The sequence below is a fragment of the Botrytis byssoidea genome (genome assembly GCF_014898295.1).
Source record: "Botrytis byssoidea strain MUCL 94 chromosome Unknown BBYS_001, whole genome shotgun sequence".
Lineage (NCBI taxonomy): Eukaryota > Fungi > Ascomycota > Leotiomycetes > Helotiales > Sclerotiniaceae > Botrytis > Botrytis byssoidea.
Window position 1 is genome coordinate 1618367 of NW_024065842.1, and position 22819 is coordinate 1641185.

The following is a 22819-nucleotide window of genomic DNA, read 5'->3' on the forward strand; positions in this document are numbered from 1 at the left end:
AGGTACAAAAAAGAGTCATATCAAAGAAAGCCTTACATGGATTTCTTATCGGTGGTAGGTGGCTAGCCATACAAATGTCAGATTTCCAAGGTGCAATCAACAACTGTATCATAATACCTTCATATCGAGATATTATTAGTCATCCGCCCAAATACCAGCTGTTTTACCCAGCACGTACGGTACTCATACCAATAACAAGATGATATTTGTCCAAGGCAACAGTACCTCTCAAATATTTTCTAGATATCTGCTTCATTCACTGGTTCACTGGTTCAAGCCGTATTTTCATGACTTTAATTGGTTGTATTAAAGTTACCTAGGGAGAGGTTCTCCAATTCTCCAATTCTCCAAAGCTCTCATTCACTTTCGAGGCCCATGTTCCCTTCCCTCCCCTAGCCGAACTTTCTTCCAACGACCATTACAATTAAAGCGCGTTCTCCTACAAATTCTCCAATCTATCACCAAAACAATTTCGCACTTTCACATCCAACTTCAATTCTTCTACCATACATCATCCAACCACACTGTTATTGATGATCTTTTTGACACTCTCTTTACAATTTCTAATGTATGCGACACTTTCTCGATCCTAAGCGCAATTTCTCCGTTTTTGCGCGTTCGCCTTTTCTGCGATTGTGATCAACCTCGTCTTTCCACAAAGAGAGCTACTTTTCAGTTTCGCAATCTGCTACATCTAGCAGCAATTCAGACCCGCTTCGCCTGCTCTCGATAATCAATCAAGATGTCGTTCGGGGGAGGAGGATTTGGTAGTGGCTTCGGCCAACAAAATAAACCGACGGGATTTGGAGGAGGTTTTGGTAGCTCAACTACAAACAACAATACTGGCTCAGGTAGGTCAACCGTTCAAGATTTCTTTGCATATAATTCGTTGGGCGTCGGGAAAGACTGAGAGAATTCTGCGATCCCGTTGAACTCATAACTTACTCGAATCGTCTCTTGCAATAGTTTTCGGTGCACCTGCCACCAATAATACCGGCTTCGGTGCAAATAACAACACAGGTGGTAGTATGTTTGGAGGCGGTGGTACCTCTTCAGGCTTTGGTGGTAATACTGGTGGCAGTACTGGTATGTCGATGCTCTGACGCCCTAATCTTCTGAGTGGTTTTGTTTAGCTCAATAGCTTGTTTTACCTTGGATCGCATTCTTGTCGCATTCGCTCTTGCTCTCGAATCATCCGATTTAAACCAACAGTGAGCTATCTTAACCATGAAACCAAGTTTCTTTCAAACTACACGTTCCAGCAATTTCTTTTTCACTCTTTCACATTTGGATTAATGATGGGTTACTGACATTCTTCACAGGTTTCGGAGGGTTTGGAGCAAAGCCAGCAACTACTGGATTTGGAAACACAGCCGCAACAACAGGTGGTAGTATGTTTGGAGGTGGTGCTGCGACGGGAACAACTAGTGCATTTGGCGGTGGTGGATTTGGAAGTAGCGCTGCGCCCACAACCGGATTTGGTGCTACCAATACTGGAGGGGGACTGTTTGGGAATAAACCTGGTGGATTCGGATCTACTCCTGCTACGAGCACGCCTTCAGCTTTTGGCGGAGGTTCCGGATTTGGAAGCACTGCAGGAACTGGATTTGGAGGAGCTGCTGCTAGTACCCAGTGTGAAGGCACCCAAGCTGTTCCTTTCACAGCATTTGTCGAGAAGGAGCCGAATTCCTCTATGCAGAACGCCTACCAAAGCATATCCTTCCAACAACCTTACAAAAACTTTTCACCCGAGGAACTTCGATTGGCCGATTACACCAAGGGTTTGAGATATAATCAAAACCAAGGTGGTGCATTTGGCACAAACACAAACTTCGGCGGATTTGGTAGTTCCAACCAAGCTCCAACTGGAGGTTTTGGTTCTACAAATAACACCACGACGGGTTCAACCATGTTTGGCGGCGGATCAACAGGCACGGGTTTCGGTACAAGTCAACCAGCGAGCACAGGTTTTGGTTCGAATACCGCTACAGCTGGCGGCGGACTCTTTGGTGCTGCGAAACCCGCGACTGGTGGGATCTTTGGCGCTCAACCCCAAGCACAGACTGGTGGTGGATTATTTGGATCGACTACCAACAATCAAAGTACCGGTGGCTTTGGCTCGACAGCTGGTGGCTTTGGACCGACCAATACCAACACTGGAGGAGGCCTTTTTGGCAATAACAACAATAACGCCGCTGCAGCAAAACCCGCCTTTAGCTTTGGCAACACGCAACCAGCAGCCACCACCGGTGGCTTTGGCTCAACGGGGGGTGGATTTGGAGCGACCAATACAAATACCGGAGGGGGTCTCTTTGGAAATACTCAACAGCAGCAGAATACAACAACTGGATTTGGTGGCGCCGCTCAGCAACAACCAGCTACTACTAATGCTTTCGGGGGTGGATTTGGATCTACTAACACCAACACTGGTGGAGGTCTTTTTGGAAACACCCAACAAAAGCCGGCTACCACTGGCCTTTTTGGCGCGCAACCCGCTGCTTCAAATACCGGAGGATTATTCGGTTCGCAACCAGCAGCCACAAACAACAGTCCATTTGGTGGTGCAAACAATACCAACACAGGAAGCAGTCTTTTCGGTGCTAAACCCGCTGCTACAGGCGGTCTCTTCGGCCAGCCTGCAGCTCAAAACAACGCTGGCACAAGCAGCTTGTTCGGTGGTGGCGGTGGTTTTGGTGCTTCAAATCAAAATAATCAACCCCAGCAAAGCACCGGCCTCTTTGGTGCTAGTCTCGGAAACAATGCCAACCAACAGAAACCTGGTGGATTGTTCGGGCAGTCTCAGCAACAACAAGGGACGGGCTTGTTTGGTAACACTGGGACCCAGCAGCAGTCCAATTTGTTTGGTTCGTCAACACTTGGCCAGCAGCAGCAGCAGCAACAACCTGCTCAACCCCAAGGTTCCATCTTTGGAACGGGTTCCATCTTCAACACATCACAACAGGGACAAGGCCCTCAATCTCTCAGCACTAGTCTCAATGATTCTAAAGCTTATGGAACTCAGTCTATGTTTAGTCTCAGCGAGAAGGATAAGAATAACACAGAACATCTCCAGAACCCTGGGCCTCTCGCAACCCCATTATCAAGTGCTAATAGACAAAAGAAGGCAGCTGCTCTTCCATTGTACAAGTTAAACGCATCTGGGTCTTCGCGATTCAATACTCCTAGTAAATCTCTTCGTGGAGGTTTCGGTTTATCTTACACCCCAGGAAGTGTCTCGATTGCAGGAAGTACTCCTTCGATGTTCAGCAGCAGCTTACTCAGCGGCAACCGAGCATTGAGCAAGAGTATGTCTAGTAATAGCCTTCGTCGCAGCTTCCATAGTGATGATAGCATTCTAGCACCAGGGGCATTCTCGTCCAGCACCAGCACGAACTATGCAAGCGGCGGAAGCTTCAAGAAGCTTATTATCAACCGCAATGTCCGCGCCGATCTTTTCAAGAACCCTGTGACTCCAGATCATCCTGCCGAATCTCCTAACAAGTCGATTATTAAAAAGCAGGTCACTTTCGAGACACCAGCATCGTCACCCAACGCCAGTGTCAATGGTAGCGTCAACGGTACTCCTAATGGCTCGGCCAACGGCACTGCTAACCCCAACGGAACAGCATCTGCTAGCCCATTACACCCGATTAACAATAATTCTGTGCCAACCCCTGATCTCACCTCACCTGAGATGACAGAAGTCAACAAGAACAAGCAACTCGCCATCGTCAACGAGAAGCAATCCAAGTCTCCCAAATCTCCTCGTGATACCTCTCTTGGCGAATACTGGATGACGCCTTCAAGGGAAGAAATTGAAAATATGACTCGCGCCGAACGTCAAGAGGTACACAAATTCACCGTCGGCCGTGAGGGCGTCGGCTACATCCAATTCGGTGATGTAGTCAATCTCAATGGCATCAATCTTGATGATATCTTTGATAAGATCGTTATTCTTGAAACTAGACGCGCGGAAGTTTATCCAGACAACGCACCTGTCCAGAAGCCTCAAGTCGGGTCAGGACTTAACGTTCCATCAACAATTACCCTCTTTAATTCATGGCCTCGCAACACCTCTAAGAGAGGAGTTGACGATGCACGCTTGAAGAAACATATCAAGAAGTTGAAGACAGTAGAGGATACCGAATTCGTGAGTTACAATACGGACGATGGAACTTGGGTGTTCAATGTTGCACATTACACAGTTTATGAACTTGATTATGGAGATGAGGAGGACGACGATATGGAGGTTGAAGAAGAAGATGGTGACGACTTTGGCAACAGTACTCTTACTGCTCCTCCAGACACACCAACTCCGCGAACTCGTACACCAAAGGCCACCCCTCAATACTTCGATCAGTCCTTTGCATCTGATATGGATTTGACACAAACAGAGTCAGACCCCGAGGATACATTCGAATTCAGGAAGAAGAAGATCCTTCCAGGCGCATTCGATGATGAGGAGGTTTACTCAGATGAAGAAGTCGCGGATAGTACATTTGTTCAAAACCAGGAGTCTTTTTTAGATAGTCGCTCCGTGGGTTCACAGTCAGAAAGCGGCGTCGAGGAACCAATTGACCAAGACGACGTCTACGAGGACGATGAATCTGTCAGTATCGTGGATCAAGAGATGGCGGGCTCTTTTCCAGAAACTGGCAATACCGCGGAGCAAATGGAGGACTCGCAAGATGAAGATGATACTGTTGAATTTGGGACACCTGGTGCAATTTTGAGAGCTAGAGCAAGAGCGCAGAAATTGGATACACCATCCAAGCTCCGATTTCCAGCTGCAAATGATTGGGCGGCTACATTGAGAGCAACTGCCAGCCCCAAGAAACAGGATCGTGCTGTTTTGAAAAGTCTTATTGATGTTCACGGAAACGAAAAGCAGTCTGTCTTGGCACAAACTGAAGTTCCAACAACTATCAAGGGCCTTTCAAACACAAACGGGTTTGCATCGTTTATGGATGTTCACAATGACTTGTTTGGAAAGGTCGCAAGTCCTATCAAGGCTTCTAATTACAAGAGGGGCGATAATTTTGAGGTTGGTTTTCCTTGCTAAACATTCTTGTGAGATGGTGATAATTAATGGGACCGCTCGCTGCGTCCACTCATGTATCTAATATTTATATAATACAATGCTAAGAAATTATATCTACAGAAACCCTTTAACAAGAAATCCAAAATTGGTGATGACGAATCTGAAATGCCAGAAGAGGATCGTGCGTTTCACGACTCTGTCAAACCAAGCTGGGGCCCGGATGGAACCTTGGTGTACGCCGCGTCTGCCGATTCCAAACCATTCACGAAATCGCGTCGAGCTCGTGAGAAGGATGGTCTACTCACGATCCAAAAGAGCGGCATTGCCGAAGCCAGTAATATCCGTTTCGCTAAATTTTCTAATGAGTCTTCCGCGGATGCACTTAAGAAGCACCAATCTTTGACGGTCATCGAGAATTACGATGGTGTTCCTTACGCATCATTGCCAGAGACATATTCCTTCTTAGACTTCTTCGACGAACGAAATGTTCGAGATCCATCAGTAGCTCATGAAAAGCTCGTCTGGGAACTGGCCAGCATTCTTTTTGACCATATTGAAATCCCTCAAGAACTAAATCATATTGAAAATGCAGTTGAGCGCCTACGCAAGGATAAATTGTCTACATTTTGGCAAAATCTAGTTGCTCAGGCATCATCTCAGCATGTTGCGATGGCGAGATCCCATGAAGAGAAAGCGATCGCCTCGTTGTCCGGTCACAAGATTCCAGAGGCTTGTGGACATCTTATCAATGGCAAGAACTTCCATTTGGCTACACTTATTGCAATGATTGGTGGCAAGGAAAGTCTCAAGAAAGATATGCGCGAGCAGCTATTACAGTGGCGAAACACAAAAGCTCTCTCTGAGTTTAGTCAGCCAATCCGTGCTCTTTACGAACTACTCGCTGGAAATGTCTGTTACTGTGAAGGCAACAAAGCACCTCATATGGAAGATCGTATTGAAGACTTCATTATTTCGAAACGTTTCGGGCTCGATTGGCGGCAAGCATTTGGCATGAGATTGTGGTACGGAATCAAGGCAAATGAGGAATTCGATGTCGCAGTCAAAATCTTTGACAAAGAAATGGCAGAAAAAGAGACATCCAGACCTCACGCTTGGTACGTCGAACAGAAGATTCCTAAGCTATGGCAAGACGACCAGCTTCATGAGCGCGAGGATCTTCTTTGGGGTCTATTGAAGTTGTATACCTATGATAACGCCGATCTCGAGGCTATTCTACGGCCTGAGAATTCACAACTGTCGCCGTTGGATATGCGCCTTTCGTGGCAATTGAGTCGGGCCATAACTTCTTTTGGTGCATTGGATTACCAAGGCACTGCCGAGGAGAAGAAAGACCAGACTACCTTGGCTTTTGCTTCTCAACTCAATAATGAAGGATATTGGCTGGATGCAGTATTTGTTCTGCTTCACTTGTCATCGACCAACGCTCGTGCAAAATCCATCCAAGATCATCTTGCTCGACATGCTGGGAAGATCGGATCTGAAGATAGCCAGAGCTTCATTACCTTGGTGCAGCATTATAAAATTCCAGCATCATGGATATGGGAGGCCAAGGCATTGTACACTCGAAGTGTCGGGAAGGATCCATTAAGCGAAGTCGAATTTTTGACCAAAGCCGGATTGTTTGAAGAAGCTCACCGCACCTTTGCAAAGGAAGTTGCCCCAAAGGCAGTTATCGAATTCGATTATGCTACACTTCGCAATATTCTTGCCAGCTTTGCGGGCAAGGAGGATGCTATCTTGGAGTGGCATCTTGGAGGCGAGATTTATCAGGACTTCCTCACTTTACTTGAATTCCAAAAGAAGAGACAAGAACTCGACCTCGCGGTATTGGACAGATTGTTGGCAGGGTTACCGGCTGTCGTGGATGAATCGCGCCACCCCGCTTTTATGGAGACCGTGGCAATTGAAACTATTAGTGGATTAGTGGCGAAAGCGGTGGTGGAAATGGAGAAAAAGGGCGAGGTAAGAACATTCTGGTGGCCCCCTCATTTGACAAGTACGTACTAACCACGTCAAACAGAATGTGGATTTGCCGAAGGTTTTGAGACTGCCCCTCACAGAAGACAGATACTTGAAGCACACTATCGATCTAAGTTTGGGATACTACAGAAGTGTAATGGCTGGCGGAAGATGATGAGTCTTGTTACTTTTACATAAATTGCATACGAACGTGTGAGCACTAGGAGAAAGACGCAAATCTCATTTCATTGATACGGTCATTCAGAATGATACGATACCTACGAAATTCAAGGGATTTGAGGGATAGCGAGCAAGGGATGGAGGATCAAGAGAAAAAGCCTTGGGAAAACCAAATGTAGTATATCTTGTAATTAGCATAGCGAACAGGTAGCATTTTAGATAGGCACAACATCATGCATAAAATAGCAATTTTGATGTTCTACAAAGCAAAGTCTGTTCATGCATCTGTATCTGCTCTCTCGTATCTTCAAAAAGAAGGGCGTTTAATGAATGTGACGTATTTAAAAAGGTCTTCTTGTAGATTATCATTTTCTTTGATTGTTTCACCACAGTATAAAAGCATAATTCGGTGGCTGGTTAATGTAACAATTTTATACTTCCTTCCTGAACACTTCTTTTTTGGAGCAAAGCAAAATCCAAGCAAGGGAAGTCGAAGACCTCCTACAGACAAATGCTTTGATCGCCCGATCTTCCTCTTTCTTTCCTTCCATCTCTCACGTCACCATATCCAATCGTCTAAAGCCATTGCATTAGTTCCATATCTTGAGATGGAAAGAGCTAGCAGCATGATTGGTCCAGCCACGCAGTACAAGTAGTACATGATGCTCTCCCTGCATCATTTGGTCATCTCCGCCAATCAGGGACTGAGGTGAGAAGAGATGTATCCCTGAAACACATACCAATACTGGGATTAAGCTAGACAGGGATGAAGGATGGACAACGCAGCAAGATTCGGATTGGATAGCAGGGGAATGATGAGGGGGAACTTGGAAGAGATGCAAGAGAGGGGAGGGGGAGGGAGAGGGAGAAGTCGACAAGTCAGTGTTCTGATTGCAGTAGTGGTAGCAGTGGTGGTGGTGGTGGTGGTGGTGTACAGCTAGATGAAGAAGCCTGGAATAGAATTAACATAGACAAAATCAAAGGGAGCTCGGGAAAGAAAAGTATAAATTCAAGGCTATTTCTTCATACATACGTATGTGTATGTACTATGTATATATATATCATGGGATTTATTAGATTGGGAGTGGCTAGAATCGGCAGATGAAGAATATCCATATAAATCTATTAGATACCTACCAAGGTTAGGAAAGATCCAGGTAGGTACGAGTAGAATGGATTGAATATGATTTTAGTTTGTACCAGTACCAGTACTTCTGTACTTATTTCTATTTAGAGACCAATGATACTACTGGAGTCGATTCTAGTGCTTGCTGTATGTACAAAGTGAAGTATCCTCCTTCCTCTTACCTACCTACTCATACCATATTCATATTATTATTACCATTCGTCTTCTTTCCTCTCTCCCCTCCCTCTTCTCTCTTCTCTCCCCCAATCACTTTAAACACGAATGCGCGATGGGCCTTTGAAAAAAGACTGAACCCCACCAAAATACCGTGCACTATACCTATTTCCCTCTATCCGTGTCCCGTACCAGTACACACACCAAGTACCAGTCTACCACCCACTACCCACCACCACCCATCCACCACCCATCCACCATCCATTACCACCAAGCCCACTTTAGTATCATATCCGCGATTCACTTCTTCCAACCCACCCACTTATCCATTATCGCATCGCTATCAGTTCAGTCACATCCAGATAAAACCAACATAACTTTCAATCCATCAGTGGCGCATTCATATATCGAAAAGAATAACAGTCGCATACTTGTATGAATTAAAGTCATAAATTCACAGAGTTTACGCGACTGTAAACAGCTACTTAAAATAGACGTGTTTTTGGATTGATATGTCCATATTTACTATCCAAAACCAAGTCCATTTTACACTGATCAACCTAAACATCGCACCTAGTACCTTCTTGATTGTCATAATCATATCGTTCGCATATCTTTATCTCATACAGACGAAAGCCCTTCCCACACCAAGTTGGAGCGCATCAGCAGACATCGTGAAGAATAATAGAAATCATGGGCACTACGATAGAGGAGCTAGAAGGAATGTTCGACGACCACCCCTCGTTAAACGCATCTCTGCAGGACTTCGAACAAGGAAACATAGAGATAGATCACAACCCACCTCGCCGTTTTGGTTATCCTTCCCAGCATTCGGGCTTCCGCAGCGACACGGACTCGGAGGACGACCTAAGAGACTCGGTATCCAGAGGTGGCTACAGTCCGCCAGCATGGAGACGAGAGGAAAACGGCAACCGAAGCAGCGGCTTTTGGAATCGGCGTAGTAATATATTGGGAAAGAGGCACAGGGAACTTTCTAGAGAAAGCAGTCCGGAATATGAGAGTGCTGATGAGGGAGGTGGATCTGATCCGACTCTTGCCGCAGCGCTAAGAACCAGATTACCAACCGGTTCAATATCACCGGAAAAGAAGAGAAGCCCCTCGCCAGGTCCATATCCTTCGGGAAATGATGATTTTGGAAAGATGTTTGGCGCGGTAGTTAAACAGGAGGATGGCCACGAAGGCGCTTCGGTACCTTCCATGGAGAACCCCAACAACTGTATGAAACTTGGAGTAAATGTATTGGTTCATATGCTGATGTATAAAAAGTTATTCGATTCGCATTTAAAACCGAAGTACAACATCGTACAGAACCGTTTGAAGCTGCATTTTCATCTATGAGTTTAAAGTTTGAGAAGATCATGAGTTCATGGGCTTCCGTATGCAGTGCGCTTGTGATCGCGATTATTTCCATCTTGACATTACGAACACTATTTCAACCTTCACAACTACCACCAGTCCCGGATCTTATTAAGGTCGCGGGACTTGCAAGAGCTTTTGAACCTCTAATATTCTATTCAGAAAATGGAATTCAACAAATCGGCGATATACAGCAGACTGGTATTGCGGTCTGGGATCTTGGTGAGAGTGTACGCTCAACAAATATGACGTCTGCGCCTGTCATTGTTGCAGAACTCGATGAACTGAGTGAAACCCTCAAAACTTTGTCTGTTGAGTTAACCAGATTCTTTGCTAATGTTGACGGAGATGTGGATGGGTAATACTTTCTACTTCTGTTGCTTGAAATCATCTGACATATCTAGTATCTTGATCGTTATGGATTGGGCAAAACGAGAACTTGCTCAACTAAATCATCTGCCGCCATCTCCTCTTAATTCAGCTTTTGATAATATACACACGCTTCTTAGCCGAGTAGGAGTTTTCGAAACTCCTACTGGAACACCGACCAAAATTGGCGTTGTCGCAACGAATATATTCGGCATGTCATCGCCTCAAAGAACACGTCAAACACTTCAAAGAACATTCAACGAGTTCCTATCAGTGCTTGAAGACGCTATTAGTTCCGAGCTCAACCATGCTCTTCATCTCTTTGCCATCTTCGAAAAGATCGATCATCAATTCAAAGCATTATCTCGCAGCGCATCCCGCGAGCTAGATACCCAAGAAATGGACGAAGACAAACTTCTCTCTTCACTCTGGACCAAACTTCTCGGTCCCTCCTCCAGTACCCTTCACAAATTCGAGAAGAACAAAAAGCTTCTCGCCAATATCCGTTCTAAGACTATTCAAAACAAATCTGTTCTTCTCGATCATAACGGCAAATTGTTAACATTACGAGCAAATCTAGATTATCTAAGGAAAAAGTTAGTTAGTCCCCTCGTAAGGACAAATAGCAGTACGATTCGAGTCGAAGAGCAGATTCAAGGTCTAGAAGATGCGAGTGGATATTTAGGAAAGGTTAGGGAAACGCAAAAGGGGAAGTTGATGGAGATGCTATATGGTGCAGGAAGCGGGAGCGCAAGGAGAGTAGCAGGAGCAAAGGCGGTTGAGATTGAAGGGAGATGGGAATAATTCTGTTTGATTTCCTTTTCTTTCCTCTCTCTCCTTCTTATCCTTGCGCAGGAGTATAAACGGATGAATGGATGGGACCAATAGTATCAGCGAAGGAGGCTCACTTACTTACTACTTGCTTTGCTTGCTTGCTACCCGGACGGTGTTTTTGGTGCAGTAACTGGAAGGTAGATAAATGGAAGGGAATCATGGTGCATGGACCGATATCATTGATGGGATTGGATAGGTGGCGTGTTTTCATCGATCGGTTTTGATTTTTTTCATTTTCGCGGTTGCATCATGGATTGGTGTTTCAGGGATATTCTGTTTTTTGGGTTTAGGCGTTTTGTGGGGATTGCAATGGGGTGGGATGGGCTGGTATGAGGTGGATTTTATAAACTTAGCATGTACTTACAACTCATGTATTCTTCTCTTCTCTTTTCCTTTTGTCTTGTTTCTCCTTCTGTGGTGCATGGCGGATGGATGGGTGTTGGATTGGGTTGGAGATATTGAGGGGGTGTTATGGTTGGTTGGTTGGTTGAACGAGATGGAGTTGGGAGATTAGGTAGGATGGGGGAGCAGGGGATGGGGAACAGGAAAGGAGGAGTACATAGCTTGGGAATACAAATCAGGAAATATACTTTATATCTATCTATTCACCTTTGTGTGGATGATTTTCGTGTGAGTAACTGAGCAGCGGGGGACATGGAATGGAATGAAGAGTAGAGAGAAGATGATAGGTCAAGAAGTGATACTCCGAATACATATCTGGATTGAAGATAAAGGTATTCTCATTATGTTTATTCTTATCCAGTATTAGATGTCTTCCGAAGAAGCGAGGTAACTAAGTATCCTATCTGCATACATGCTATTCATGTTATCCATGCTCATCCATAGCCCAATACCACATTCGCATCCACATCCACAGTCCACAAGTCAACTCCAATGCGCATTTGACACTTATCTCAACGCCTATTTTTATGTCCTTTCCTAAAAATTGCCTTTCACCTCAGCTTTCTGATTCCCAGGTCTCAGGATCTAATTCCTAAACGCCAATCGTCCATACATGGTATCTGAATCCTCTCCCCGCATCTCCTGCTTCAGATTCAGCTTTGTGTTTAACGCCGGATCAGATTCTTCTATGCTGGCGTCTTCTTCCTCTTCTTCCTCTACACTTTCTTCTTGTGTTCCTTCCTGCTCTGACTCCTGACTCATCTTCTGTATGTGTTCGTGAGTCATTTGCGTTTGAGAGGATTCGGCACTGTTTAGAGAGATACCCGAGTCGATGTTTTCGTCATGGCTTGAGGTGCATGTTTCGTCGGTGATCTCGTCGTCGGTTTCAATGTAGTCGTTGTTGTTGATGTCGTTGGGTTTTAAGAGGGATTTCTGGAAGGGCGCTTCGATGGACCAGTCGGTTATGCACTGTGTAGGGGAAGCGGGGTTAGTGAGGGAGGCGGGACTAATGGATGGACGATAGGGAGTGTGAAATTTGAAGGCTGGGGGGAACATACCTCAACGTCCAATTCTGGACATCGATATTCATAAATCTTCCGCTTTCTAGCCCAGTATTCCTCGACTTCTTTGCTGAATCTCTGATGTGCCAAGAATATTAGTTGACAACTTCATGCATTTTTTTCTCATCTTCGTTCATAGATGATCAAACAGATGAAAAGCGAAAAGCACATACCTGTTCCACCGCGAACCTCAATACTTCCTTCATCTCCGCTTCTACCTCCTTGATAGTCATAACAATTCTCTCCTCATCAAGCATACTTCTCAGGCCCACAAAGTTCCTCATCACATCCCTCTTCGACCTCATCTCATCAAACATGCCGATCAAAAGCTTACACCACGCGCCCTCCATCTCCGCTCTCCCAATGATCCTCGCCCCCTCTTTCTCGCCATTCTCTCCCTCCCGTGAATTCCCATTTCCCTTCCCCTTATTGCTATTCATTCTCAACCATCCGTAATAATTATCTACCTCCAAGCAAAACTCGACATACCGATCTTTATACGCCGCGAATTTGAGGAACACAGCTGTGTGAGCGGGGTAGCGCGGTGTGACGGCTTCGAGAATGTGGGTGCAGGGAATCGACCAGAGACGTTCCCAGGGACGATAGACGAGGGTGGGTCGGCCATAGATGGAGAGGAATTGAGGTGAGAAATCGAGAGTGTGATATTGAGACTCGAGGACGCGGACACCGGCGGAGATGAGGAATTGTTGGTCGGTGGAGGGGGCGGGAACGGGAGGGAAGAGTGTGGTTGACATTATTGAGATGGGGTGTTGGGATGTGGTGGTGGGTGTTTTTCTGTATTTGAGAGCCTGCTTGACAAAGATATGGAGACTTTGATAAAATTCTCGAGTTTCGAGATGGAGGTAGAAGAATCTTTGAGAAGAGCTTTGTGATGCGAATGAAATAGAAAGCAGCCTCGTTTGCTCGGTACAGCCATTGGAAGATCGTGAGATCGGATTGGATGGTGATATTCACTTGAATCTTGTAGAAGCGGAGTAATGTATGAAGTGGATAATCTGGTGAATGTGAGTAAGGTGAAGTGAGGGATTTGATACCTGATTGTATAGTGGATATTCACTTACCCTTCATCTTGAGTAGATTGCTATAGATTCGTGGTGTATTGATATCAAAAGATTCAACTGTCACTTGACAGTCATTCACTTCATCTTTTGAATCTTGTCCGGGGACCAAACAGTAAACGATCCTCATTCATACGCTGCTCATCTTCTCAAATCATTACGTCACCTAGTCCTCCATCTATATTGAATGATGGTAGCTTTAAATCCTACCATAGACCGGGGAACCACTTGATAGTTCTTCCTAGCTCGACACCCGGTCCATAGTCCTGACCCTTACCGAACTTGACCACGATACAGCTAGACATCACATAAGCAGATGAATTGCCCATATATAGATAGAAGTCAAATCATGTGTCATGTGTAATGACACGAATAAGGCAAGTGCACTAGTTGTTCTTCCCCAACTTCAGTAGTGGCACTAAACTAGACTCCCTTCTAACCCCCACACTTTCACATCTCCCATAAATGACACCCCCACAAACTTTCTTCCAACATCTCAAACTTAAGCCAAGATGGAATTGAATGATGTTGCGAGTATTGCAGGCGAGGAATTTCATACACTGTTCATTTAATAAATGCACTAATAATGAATTGTGTAGAAGTAAAAATGAATTACCCAGGCCCATCCCCTGAAACCGAAATCAACAATCCATACAATTATATCTTCGCGACAGAAGAGCCAGTATTCCACAGATTTCCCGACTTTCCTCAAGAAGTTCGTGATATGATTTGGGATCGGGCTGTCGACCATGACTCAGCCCCTGACGTTGTGCTTTCTTCGCCCACTTTTCCCAACACCCCTTTCCTCTTTCAAGTATGCCGAGAATCGCTAGCAGCTTGTTTGAGGAGATACACCATTTTCAGACATCCAGATACATCTAGCACGGGCGACGATGCTCTCGACTTCTTCGCTTGGATCGACTATGAACGTGACGTACTTGAATTCAATGACTGCTTTGACCGGCAGGCAGGTAATCGAGAACACAAGGAGGATCGTCTCATGTATGCTTCGCGACTTCACAAAGACTTACTACTTCCAGTCAAAAATCTTGTTAGTAGATCACCATTCAGTTTTGGCTGAGCTGCAGATTCGCTTGATACTAGCACCGAATTAACATTATTTTGTAGGGAATCAACGCATACGACTTGCTATCACTAATAGATCGCTCTATAAATGTATGACAAAGGTTCGCTGAGATCTGCCCAAAAATCAAGCACCTAAAGATAATCTTCAGTGATTGAGGATCCAATGAGCGACTGATACCTCATAAGCACTGCCTAAAGCGCTTGGATATGAACAATGTACACCCAGGCACTACTATTGACCGAATATTGCACGACATGGAAGTATTCATTGCCCTTCATGGGTCATTGAGTTATGAGGTCGAAATTACTGAACTTGCCCCCAGCTCGGAATCAGGAAAAGAAGGTTATGAGGCGTCAAAAATAAGCACAAAATAGGGAAGTCTTTGATGAATTGATGTATGGCCCGGTTAAATGGTTCGAATACGCCCAAGATCAGGAGAAAGAAGAGGAGGCGGCGATAAAACAGCGGATACGGGAGACATGGGTGCAGAAGTGGTATGTAAAAGTGAAACAACGGGATGCAGACGAGGAAGTTCTGGCTCCATGGGCACGAGAAGGCAAATTCAAGTACGATTGAATGGAAGAAGGAATATCCTCTAGATAATTCGTTCAAGTTAGAATCGCTTCGATACAGGAGAATGTGGCATTTGTGCATTTGCTCCGCAAAACATGAGCAGAAGAATCATTAGAAATATACATGAACCACGGTTATGTAGACTCATACGATGACTTCAAGGTTGATTACAGAAAAGTTCCTATAATGTCTATCCCTTCACTTTGAAGTACGACCAAGCGATTCAATGTAATCTTGACAATAAGAACGTAAAATTCGAATCGAATCGCCTATACAGCCTCTTCACACTCTCGCCGAAAGCGACCCATCAGACCACCCTATCTTTCATAAATCCCATCATCAATCAACCCAATAATCCCGCTCCAGTCAACTCACCACGTACATCCCCACCCTATTTCCCAGCACACCACAGCTTCTTACTATAAACCCATCTTTCGCCTGCCACATCCTCCACCGTATCCGGATTGAACCAGAATTTCTCGCCATGCGCATGGTATGTTACACCGCGGAGACCGACGCCCAGTTCTGCTGCGTATGTGCGGTGCTGTATTTTCTCGACGTTAGTGATTTCATCGGCTTGGGAAAGGTGTGGTTGAGTGAGAGAAGAGGATGATGCACCGTATTATTCCCCTTGATTTTCCCCTGCCATAGTTTCTTTGTGCAAGTGAAATGCCAAGGTTTCCACTATTTTGTTTGTGAATGTTAGCATCATTCTCCTGATATTTCTCAAAATCCCCCATTCCCATCTCTCCATTCTCTCCTCACCCATCTATCTCCACCATCCCTCCTCTTCACATCTTCCCCCCTTATTCATCCCAAAACTTCCCACCCCAAACTCTCAATCCGACATCCAAAAACAAGAAGAAAAACTCACAGCCCACTCCTCCCTCTCCCAATCCTTTTCATTCTCCAACGCCTGCCATCTCCAATGTTCATTATACGTCATATTAATCGAGCACGTCTCGATCCCATTATCGATTATCTTCCCTACAAACGGTTTATCGTTATCGAAAGGGAAGGTTGCGTAGTAGACGAGGCATGCTTGAGTAAGGACAGGGAGGAAAGAAAGAAAGACGAAGAAGAACGAGACGAGATAGCGCATGCTGGACGTGTTAGACTATCATTGCCCTTCTCCAATTGAATGGCAAAAGAGAACTTACATGCGATAAGTGCGAATTCGAGATCGATCGAAATCAGAGGTCAAGCATCTCACGATATCTTCACATCTACACAACGACCCCAGTTATAGCTCTCCGCGTAAGTCAACAATATTTTCCAGCCTCTAGTATGGTGAGTATCGAAACAAACAGAACCCAGCCTAATAAGATAAACCGTAAGAGAAAAATAAATCATCAGCCCCTTTCATAAATACAACCTCCCCCATATTCTCCCCTTGAGTAAAGCTGACGAGTCCATATCTCGATTAGTTTATCCAAGCTCTTGGCAACTTCAGCCTTCATGAAGAAGGAAAGGAAGGATAAAAGATATGTAGTGACGCATTACTCTTCCGTATTTTCATCCCTTGTTTCATTTTTGGAGGGTTATCTAATTTGATACAATTTCTTTTTCACTCAAAGATATAAGAAGGAATAATCGAAAGTGTGTTAGAACTCTAGCTGTGTGCTACACACGGTATGTAAAATTCATTTGATCGAAATTCCACTCTTATCATAACATGTCACTATAGGCCAAATCTAGTATGGAAAAGGTCCGTATTTGTATTTCAATACTATTTTTTTAAGCTGAAGTTATTGCAAACCAAAATTGGAAACGCAAATCGAGATGGTTGCTGTTATCTACGGAAGCGTAGGAATTGCTGTAATAATCAAATGAATGAATAGTAAACGGGAAAAATGAAACTATCTCTCGCTCTCAACAACCAATCGGCATGGTTGAAAAATGCGTCGATAAATGGGGATGTTGAAAACGGACGTCTGCTCGCCTATGCACTCAGGCTCTCGGAGTAGAGAGTGATCTGGAAATCTAAAGATACGACCAGGAACACATGAGAACGTTTAGATCCAAAACATCGACTCTGTAATATCTTGGTGGATATTAATTCTGCCCTGACCTACATTCGTAGACGGTGTTGAAGGGTTTCCAGGCTCTGGTGTAGTCCGGCCTGTTGGAGGATCATACTGATCTGCGAGATACGCTCTCATGCGAGTGCACAGCAAGTCCGCGTAATACGCAGGCGGACATAGACTCACAGCCTTCGTAGCCCTCCCGAACAAGTGGCACATGTTGTGCGTCAGTTCTTCGAGAGAATCGGCTGAAGTAATGTGAGGAGCCTTGAGCTTTTGAGACTTGAAGATTTCGTCTTGAATGACAAAGTAATGGCAAGGTCTGGCCGTTCCCATCAAACTTTGATGTGGCTGTAGGAAAAAGTCCCAGTTGCGAGATTCTGTAACACCACGATCGACTACAGTACCGGCGGGACAGTTCGACTTAGAGTCTGCACTGTCAGTATCCTTTGGATAAAAGCGCGTGTGATGACGCTTGCCGCAGACTATTATTGAGATTCGTGGCAAGCTTTTTTTGGTATAATCTGCGGGATACTTCTGACGACAGGCATTTCTAATTTTGGGTAGTTCTTGCTCGAGCAATATGTCGTATTGCCCCTCCGATACACCATCTCTATAGATCAGAATATTCTCTGGTAATGCTTTATTCTTTCTCTGCCAGATGTCCAATTGCCTAATGAACATAGGTTCGAGCTCTGATACCGGCTCTTGACGAGCTTGGCCTTGTAAGCGGCAGATACCGGACCATTGACCCAAGAGTTTATCGGTGCTTGTTACCATGGCAGCAACACTAGGTGCCGAGTCTTTTGATCCTGGGGATGGATGTGTTACGTCAATCCCAACGACCATCGTCTTCCCTTCGTTGATAATCCCAAGCTTGTCGATTGTCTGATTAATACCTCCAGCCTTGAGATTGAATTTCAATGCGACATTACCGAAGTATTGCGGGTCTCCTTTTGCAAACTTGGAATGTTGTACGCAAACTGTATGTATACCGGCTCTGGTATCTCCAAACCGCTTTATCGTGTTATAAAGCATTACATCGTCCACTGGAAGGATACATAGAAGAAACTTGGGTTTCTTCAGGTTTGCAGATGTAGATATCAGTCGGAACACTCTTTCAATGTCGGCAGATGTAGCTGCTTCGTTACCATCTATATGCTTAGGGCTAGGCGCGGGTTTACCCATCCAACCTCGGACTCCAATTCCCGCACCCTCCAGGTGGGCCCTAAATTGCTCAACTGTTTGAAACGCGCCGTCGTGGTTCCATTTAGCACCACGTTTGTCGGATTCGACCACCATGTAAGTCCAGTTGCCTAGATCTCCGCAAGTGTGGAAATGAGTGTCCCTCATATTCCAAGAACCATCCATGGGTGTCTTTGTCATTGGGCGATGTTGTCTGTTCTTGTAATTGATCACGGGTGGTGACAACACACGTCCTTGAACGGTTATAAGGCTGTTACCCACCTGAACACCAAATTTGGAGAGAAGTGGATTATCTTTAGTGTTCAAGCCTAAGACTTGTTTACCGGAAGTGACAATGGACATGGCATTTGGTTCTGGCCTTCTATTTGCGAAATCCAACATCATACGAGTTTGATCACCGAGTAGAGCCTTTTTCACAATCTGGCCTGGCTTTATGATGCAAACCTCTACTGGCAGGTAAGATGGGTTGACGTCGTTGCCAACATTAACCACAGGAAATTTCGGATCCAAAACAACGTTCGGATATTTGGATTTGAAATAATCATACACGGTAATGTATTTGTTTAGGGTTGAGCTTGGCTTAGAAGAGCCCTGCTTTGATCCGGATTTTGGTGGAACTTTGGCCTTCGTTGAGGATTGTTCAACAGAAATCCAGAACCTGACATCCTTTGGGCCAGCGCCATATCTAGCAATCTGTGGGGGGTGCTCTTCGGTTCTACCATCGCTTGGGCGAGCCAAGTCCCAAATGGTCTTTTCTCGGGGAATGATGATACCGGACTTGGACTTTTTCGCAGCCAAGTGAGTGACTTCTACCCGTTTTCTCTTTATCTTATCCACAACACTATGGGCATGACCAAGTCTTTGGAAGAAAACGTTCAATGGCCCACGCTCGAGGAAGACGGAATGAGTGACGTTGACGTTCAACAAAAGTCGACCAGTAGCTGGTCTAACACTTTGATAAAAGCCGCGTATGGCTTCCAATCCATAATTTAGGGTCGTGAAGTTATGCCAGTTTCCTTCTTGAGCTGTGGAGAAGTGTCTATTATTTGCAATAGAAACAGTTCCTCTCTGGCTCTTGGCGAAGAATCCCATCACCGTATTCATGGCCTGGATGGCTTCCTCTCTTTGCACTTCTGATACATTAGCTGCAGAAATCTTGCCTAAGCTTTGGACAAGATCGGGGATGGTGTAAGACGTTGGAGAGCCGATCCGAACCTTGTAAGTTTGGGCATTTGATTTTGGATCGTCTTCCCCTTCGTTTCGCCAAGGAATGCTGAATTCACGTTCCTCTTTGAAAGGCAATTTGTTCGGTGTGATTATCATGGAGGCGTAGTCAGTGGCCAGAGGAATGTTTGCAAATTCTGGCAACTCGAGGATGAGATTGAACAGTTGCTCCCGTTTCTTTTTCTTGTCGTCCATGCTCGGGGATATAGTCACCGGGTAACGAGCTAAAGCAAAACTCGGGCTTGTGTTTAATGCAAAATAATTAGCATAGAGCTGAACTTTTCGACCATTTTCGCCGTATCCTGGGCGAGTAGGAAATCTTTGGTTGAGCGACATCTTATCCAAGGCACTGATCCCGGATGAGCTCTTATGATAGTCGTCTTCCATTTTCGCGACTTTTGCATCAGGTGCCTCCGCTGGATAATTAGGATCTCTGTAGAGCGTATTAGATCACTGCTTGGAGTATAATGTAAGCACCTTACTTGAAAATGGATACCGGGCCACCTCGACCTCCACCACGGCCTCCACCACGACTACCATAAGTACCACGACTTCCACCATCATAACCACCTCCTCGTCCACCACGATCTCCACCCCCCCTTCCACCATCATAACCACCTCCTCGTCCACCACGATCTCCACCCCCCCTTCCACCACGATCTCCTCCTCCTCGTCCACCACGATCTCCTCCTCCTCGTCCACCACGATCTCCTCCTCCTCGTCCACCACGATCTCCTCCTCCTCGTCCACCACGATCTCCTCCTCCTCCTCGTCCACCACGATCTCCTCCTCCTCCTCGTCCACCACGATCTCCTCCTCCTCCTCGTCCACCACGATCGCCACCGCCGCGACCACGTCCACGTGCAGGGTCAAAAGACATGGTGCGACTCAAGAAGGTTCTCTCAAAAGGGAAAAAGCGTTAAGCGTATCTACGAGTAGGTGTTAGAGAGCAAGTTAAGAAGGCTAGTCATGAAAGACTGAGCAATGAAAGTTACGAGGATGAGTCTTTCAAATCTTGGAATAGCAAAGGTAGAATATTATACTATAAGTAGAACATCATGAATTGAGCATATGCCATTTGGCTACCAAAGCGGGCTTGCTTTGTGGGTGGGAGAAACATGTTGTTTGGTTGAACTGAACTCCAGAGCGTGAAACAACATGTCTCATGAGCACCAAAACATAAAGAGATCATGTATTGTGCGTGCCAATGAAGAAAGGTAAAAAGTAAATGTGAATTGAAAACTCATATGTGGTGAGTGATTGTGTGCCAAAGATGATTTGTAGCGGTCGAAGTGCTAATCTTGGAAAGTAGAATTGTGCCACGAAAACACAGTCAAGTCATTCCATAATTGGAAAAATGGGATGTTGAGAGAATATGAAGCATACCTCCTAAGAGCTGAACTGAGAAGCTAGACAATCGACCGATGATGATCGAAAGTGACAGCCGATATGGATATTGAGTTGCGCTGCAGTAAAGACTTTAAAGAAAAATGAGGTAATGGTACGCTTTCTTGTTGCGTTGACGAGATAAGGAGCAAGAGGAATTCAAAAACAGATGAGGGTTGGCTTGCTGCAGTAATCGTATTAGCAGACGCAAAGGGATGCATGATTAAGAGTGATATATGGAGCCTTCTCGCGACCTAGAGAAAAAGCCGAATATAAGTAGGCTTCATACCACCTTTCGATAGCCCGATTCGAACTAAACTGAAGGATGATTTGATTGCTCAAAGATGTGAATGATATTCGACAATCAAGTAGCATCTCAAACAGCTGGCTCTTTCTCCGGTCGCGAGGCTTTGTGAGTATCAAAATTTTCTAGCTACTTACTTGTTTGTGATTGTCGAGCTTGTAGTTAGAACTGAAGGGAACTGAGAAACGCTTGGGATTTCATAGAAATCCAAAATATGTAATATATGATATTTCAGATAAGTAAGACGTATTGAAAAAATAAAATATTCGCGTGGTGGAATAGAAAAAGAAGGTCGAGAGGAAAGAAAGAAAGAAAGAAAGAAAGAATTTAAGAAAGAATTTGGAGATAACCTTGGAGGGCAACGTAACTTCAGCTCACAGCCCCCAGCAAGAACGATTGGTGAGGATGCAGTACCATCATTTTGACATTTTATTACCCCACTTTCTCTTTCGATAGATGTTTGGCAGAACGATAAAGAGCCAACTGCGCGTCATGATTTGTGTAAATCTGCCTCGCTCAATAAATATGTTACAACGACATCGAGGTATCTAAATGCTCCCTTTCTTTCCTAAAGTTCTAAGCTATTATGAGAATATGATTTCGTACTGCCTTCTCTTCAAATTCGAAAGTTGAGGAGAAATCTCAACAAAAACTCAATTCGTGCATTCACCAAAGAAGCGGGACAACGACAGTACATAGAAACACAGTGTGGATCCTTTTCTACGCGTAGTCACATGCTTGTTTGACAAGAGGGAATCCCGAATTTGTGCCTTCAATTATGTGACTTGTAGCAAATCATCATTATCAAAATAATTGATTGAATGCGATGTGATGGTGATGTGTCAAGCATTCATGTAACCTAACCAAGTATGCTGCCACCCTGCAGCTCTTTGAACCAAGAAAACTTATTTTAATCCTCTAATTGCGGCGAGGAAACAGCAAACGAAGAAAGAGTCATCTTTTCGTGCAACAAAATCTTACGCAGCCAGCTTAATCGGTGTCAAAATTGAGTAACGATTGCCAGCCTTTCTGAACACGGCAGTAAGTTGACAACATCTATGGCTCCAAGGTAGATAAGCACCGCCCATTGATATTGCTAGACACGCTGCAGGAGCGGTTAAAATGACCTCTACTGAAACAGGGCGCATTGCTCTATAACATCGAATCATCAGCAGCATTGTAAATAACTCCGATTAACCATGAGTATGCCACCCAAACTCTCATTTAGTTATTTGGCTTTTGTCAATATATCAATAGGAAACAGTCTACAAAAGGGTGCTTCAATTGGCTGTACAAGAAACCACCATTACTTGTTAAAGAATCACTATGCAAGATTGTTTGAATTCAATTCAACAACCGAGGATTGCAATAGTGCGAGACGCTATGCTGCGA

At 44.9% G+C, this 22819-nt stretch overlaps 7 protein-coding genes across 7 annotated transcripts; 4 read left to right on the top strand and 3 right to left on the bottom strand.

Annotated features, from left to right (window-relative positions):
* Window positions 1-742: 742 nt before the first annotated feature.
* EAE97_000490 (uncharacterized protein) lies at window positions 743-7196 on the top strand (the record flags this gene model as incomplete). Its single annotated transcript, XM_038871000.1, has 5 exons — window positions 743-851; window positions 967-1086; window positions 1323-5044; window positions 5162-7024; window positions 7083-7196. The coding sequence occupies 5 exons, from the start codon at window positions 743-745 to the stop codon at window positions 7194-7196; spliced, it is 5928 nt and encodes a 1975-aa protein (XP_038738361.1).
* Window positions 7197-9194: 1998 nt separating this feature from the next.
* Window positions 9195-11051, top strand: EAE97_000491 (uncharacterized protein; the record flags this gene model as incomplete). Its single annotated transcript, XM_038871001.1, has 3 exons — window positions 9195-9738; window positions 9789-10236; window positions 10283-11051. 3 exons carry the CDS (start codon window positions 9195-9197, stop codon window positions 11049-11051), a joined length of 1761 nt encoding a protein of 586 aa, XP_038738362.1.
* An 837-nt stretch (window positions 11052-11888) lies between these two features.
* On the bottom strand, window positions 11889-13299 carry EAE97_000492 (uncharacterized protein; the record flags this gene model as incomplete). Its single annotated transcript, XM_038871002.1, has 3 exons — window positions 11889-12452; window positions 12542-12622; window positions 12718-13299. 3 exons carry the CDS (start codon window positions 13297-13299, stop codon window positions 12069-12071), a joined length of 1047 nt encoding a protein of 348 aa, XP_038738363.1. The 3' UTR covers window positions 11889-12068.
* Window positions 13300-13899: 600 nt separating this feature from the next.
* EAE97_000493 (uncharacterized protein) lies at window positions 13900-14805 on the top strand (the record flags this gene model as incomplete). The annotated part of the gene is made up of 2 exons (XM_038871003.1): window positions 13900-14674; window positions 14752-14805. The coding sequence occupies exons 1-2, from the start codon at window positions 14210-14212 to the stop codon at window positions 14803-14805; spliced, it is 519 nt and encodes a 172-aa protein (XP_038738364.1). The 5' UTR covers window positions 13900-14209.
* A 111-nt stretch (window positions 14806-14916) lies between these two features.
* On the top strand, window positions 14917-15286 carry EAE97_000494 (uncharacterized protein; the record flags this gene model as incomplete). Its single annotated transcript, XM_038871004.1, has 2 exons — window positions 14917-15062; window positions 15085-15286. 2 exons carry the CDS (start codon window positions 14917-14919, stop codon window positions 15284-15286), a joined length of 348 nt encoding a protein of 115 aa, XP_038738365.1.
* A 388-nt stretch (window positions 15287-15674) lies between these two features.
* EAE97_000495 (uncharacterized protein) lies at window positions 15675-16699 on the bottom strand (the record flags this gene model as incomplete). Its single annotated transcript, XM_038871005.1, has 5 exons — window positions 15675-15827; window positions 15902-15967; window positions 16158-16386; window positions 16444-16509; window positions 16656-16699. 5 exons carry the CDS (start codon window positions 16697-16699, stop codon window positions 15675-15677), a joined length of 558 nt encoding a protein of 185 aa, XP_038738366.1.
* Window positions 16700-16962: 263 nt separating this feature from the next.
* Window positions 16963-20617, bottom strand: EAE97_000496 (uncharacterized protein; the record flags this gene model as incomplete). Its single annotated transcript, XM_038871006.1, has 2 exons — window positions 16963-20170; window positions 20220-20617. 2 exons carry the CDS (start codon window positions 20615-20617, stop codon window positions 17299-17301), a joined length of 3270 nt encoding a protein of 1089 aa, XP_038738367.1. The 3' UTR covers window positions 16963-17298.
* Between the last annotated feature and the right edge of the window lie 2202 nt (window positions 20618-22819).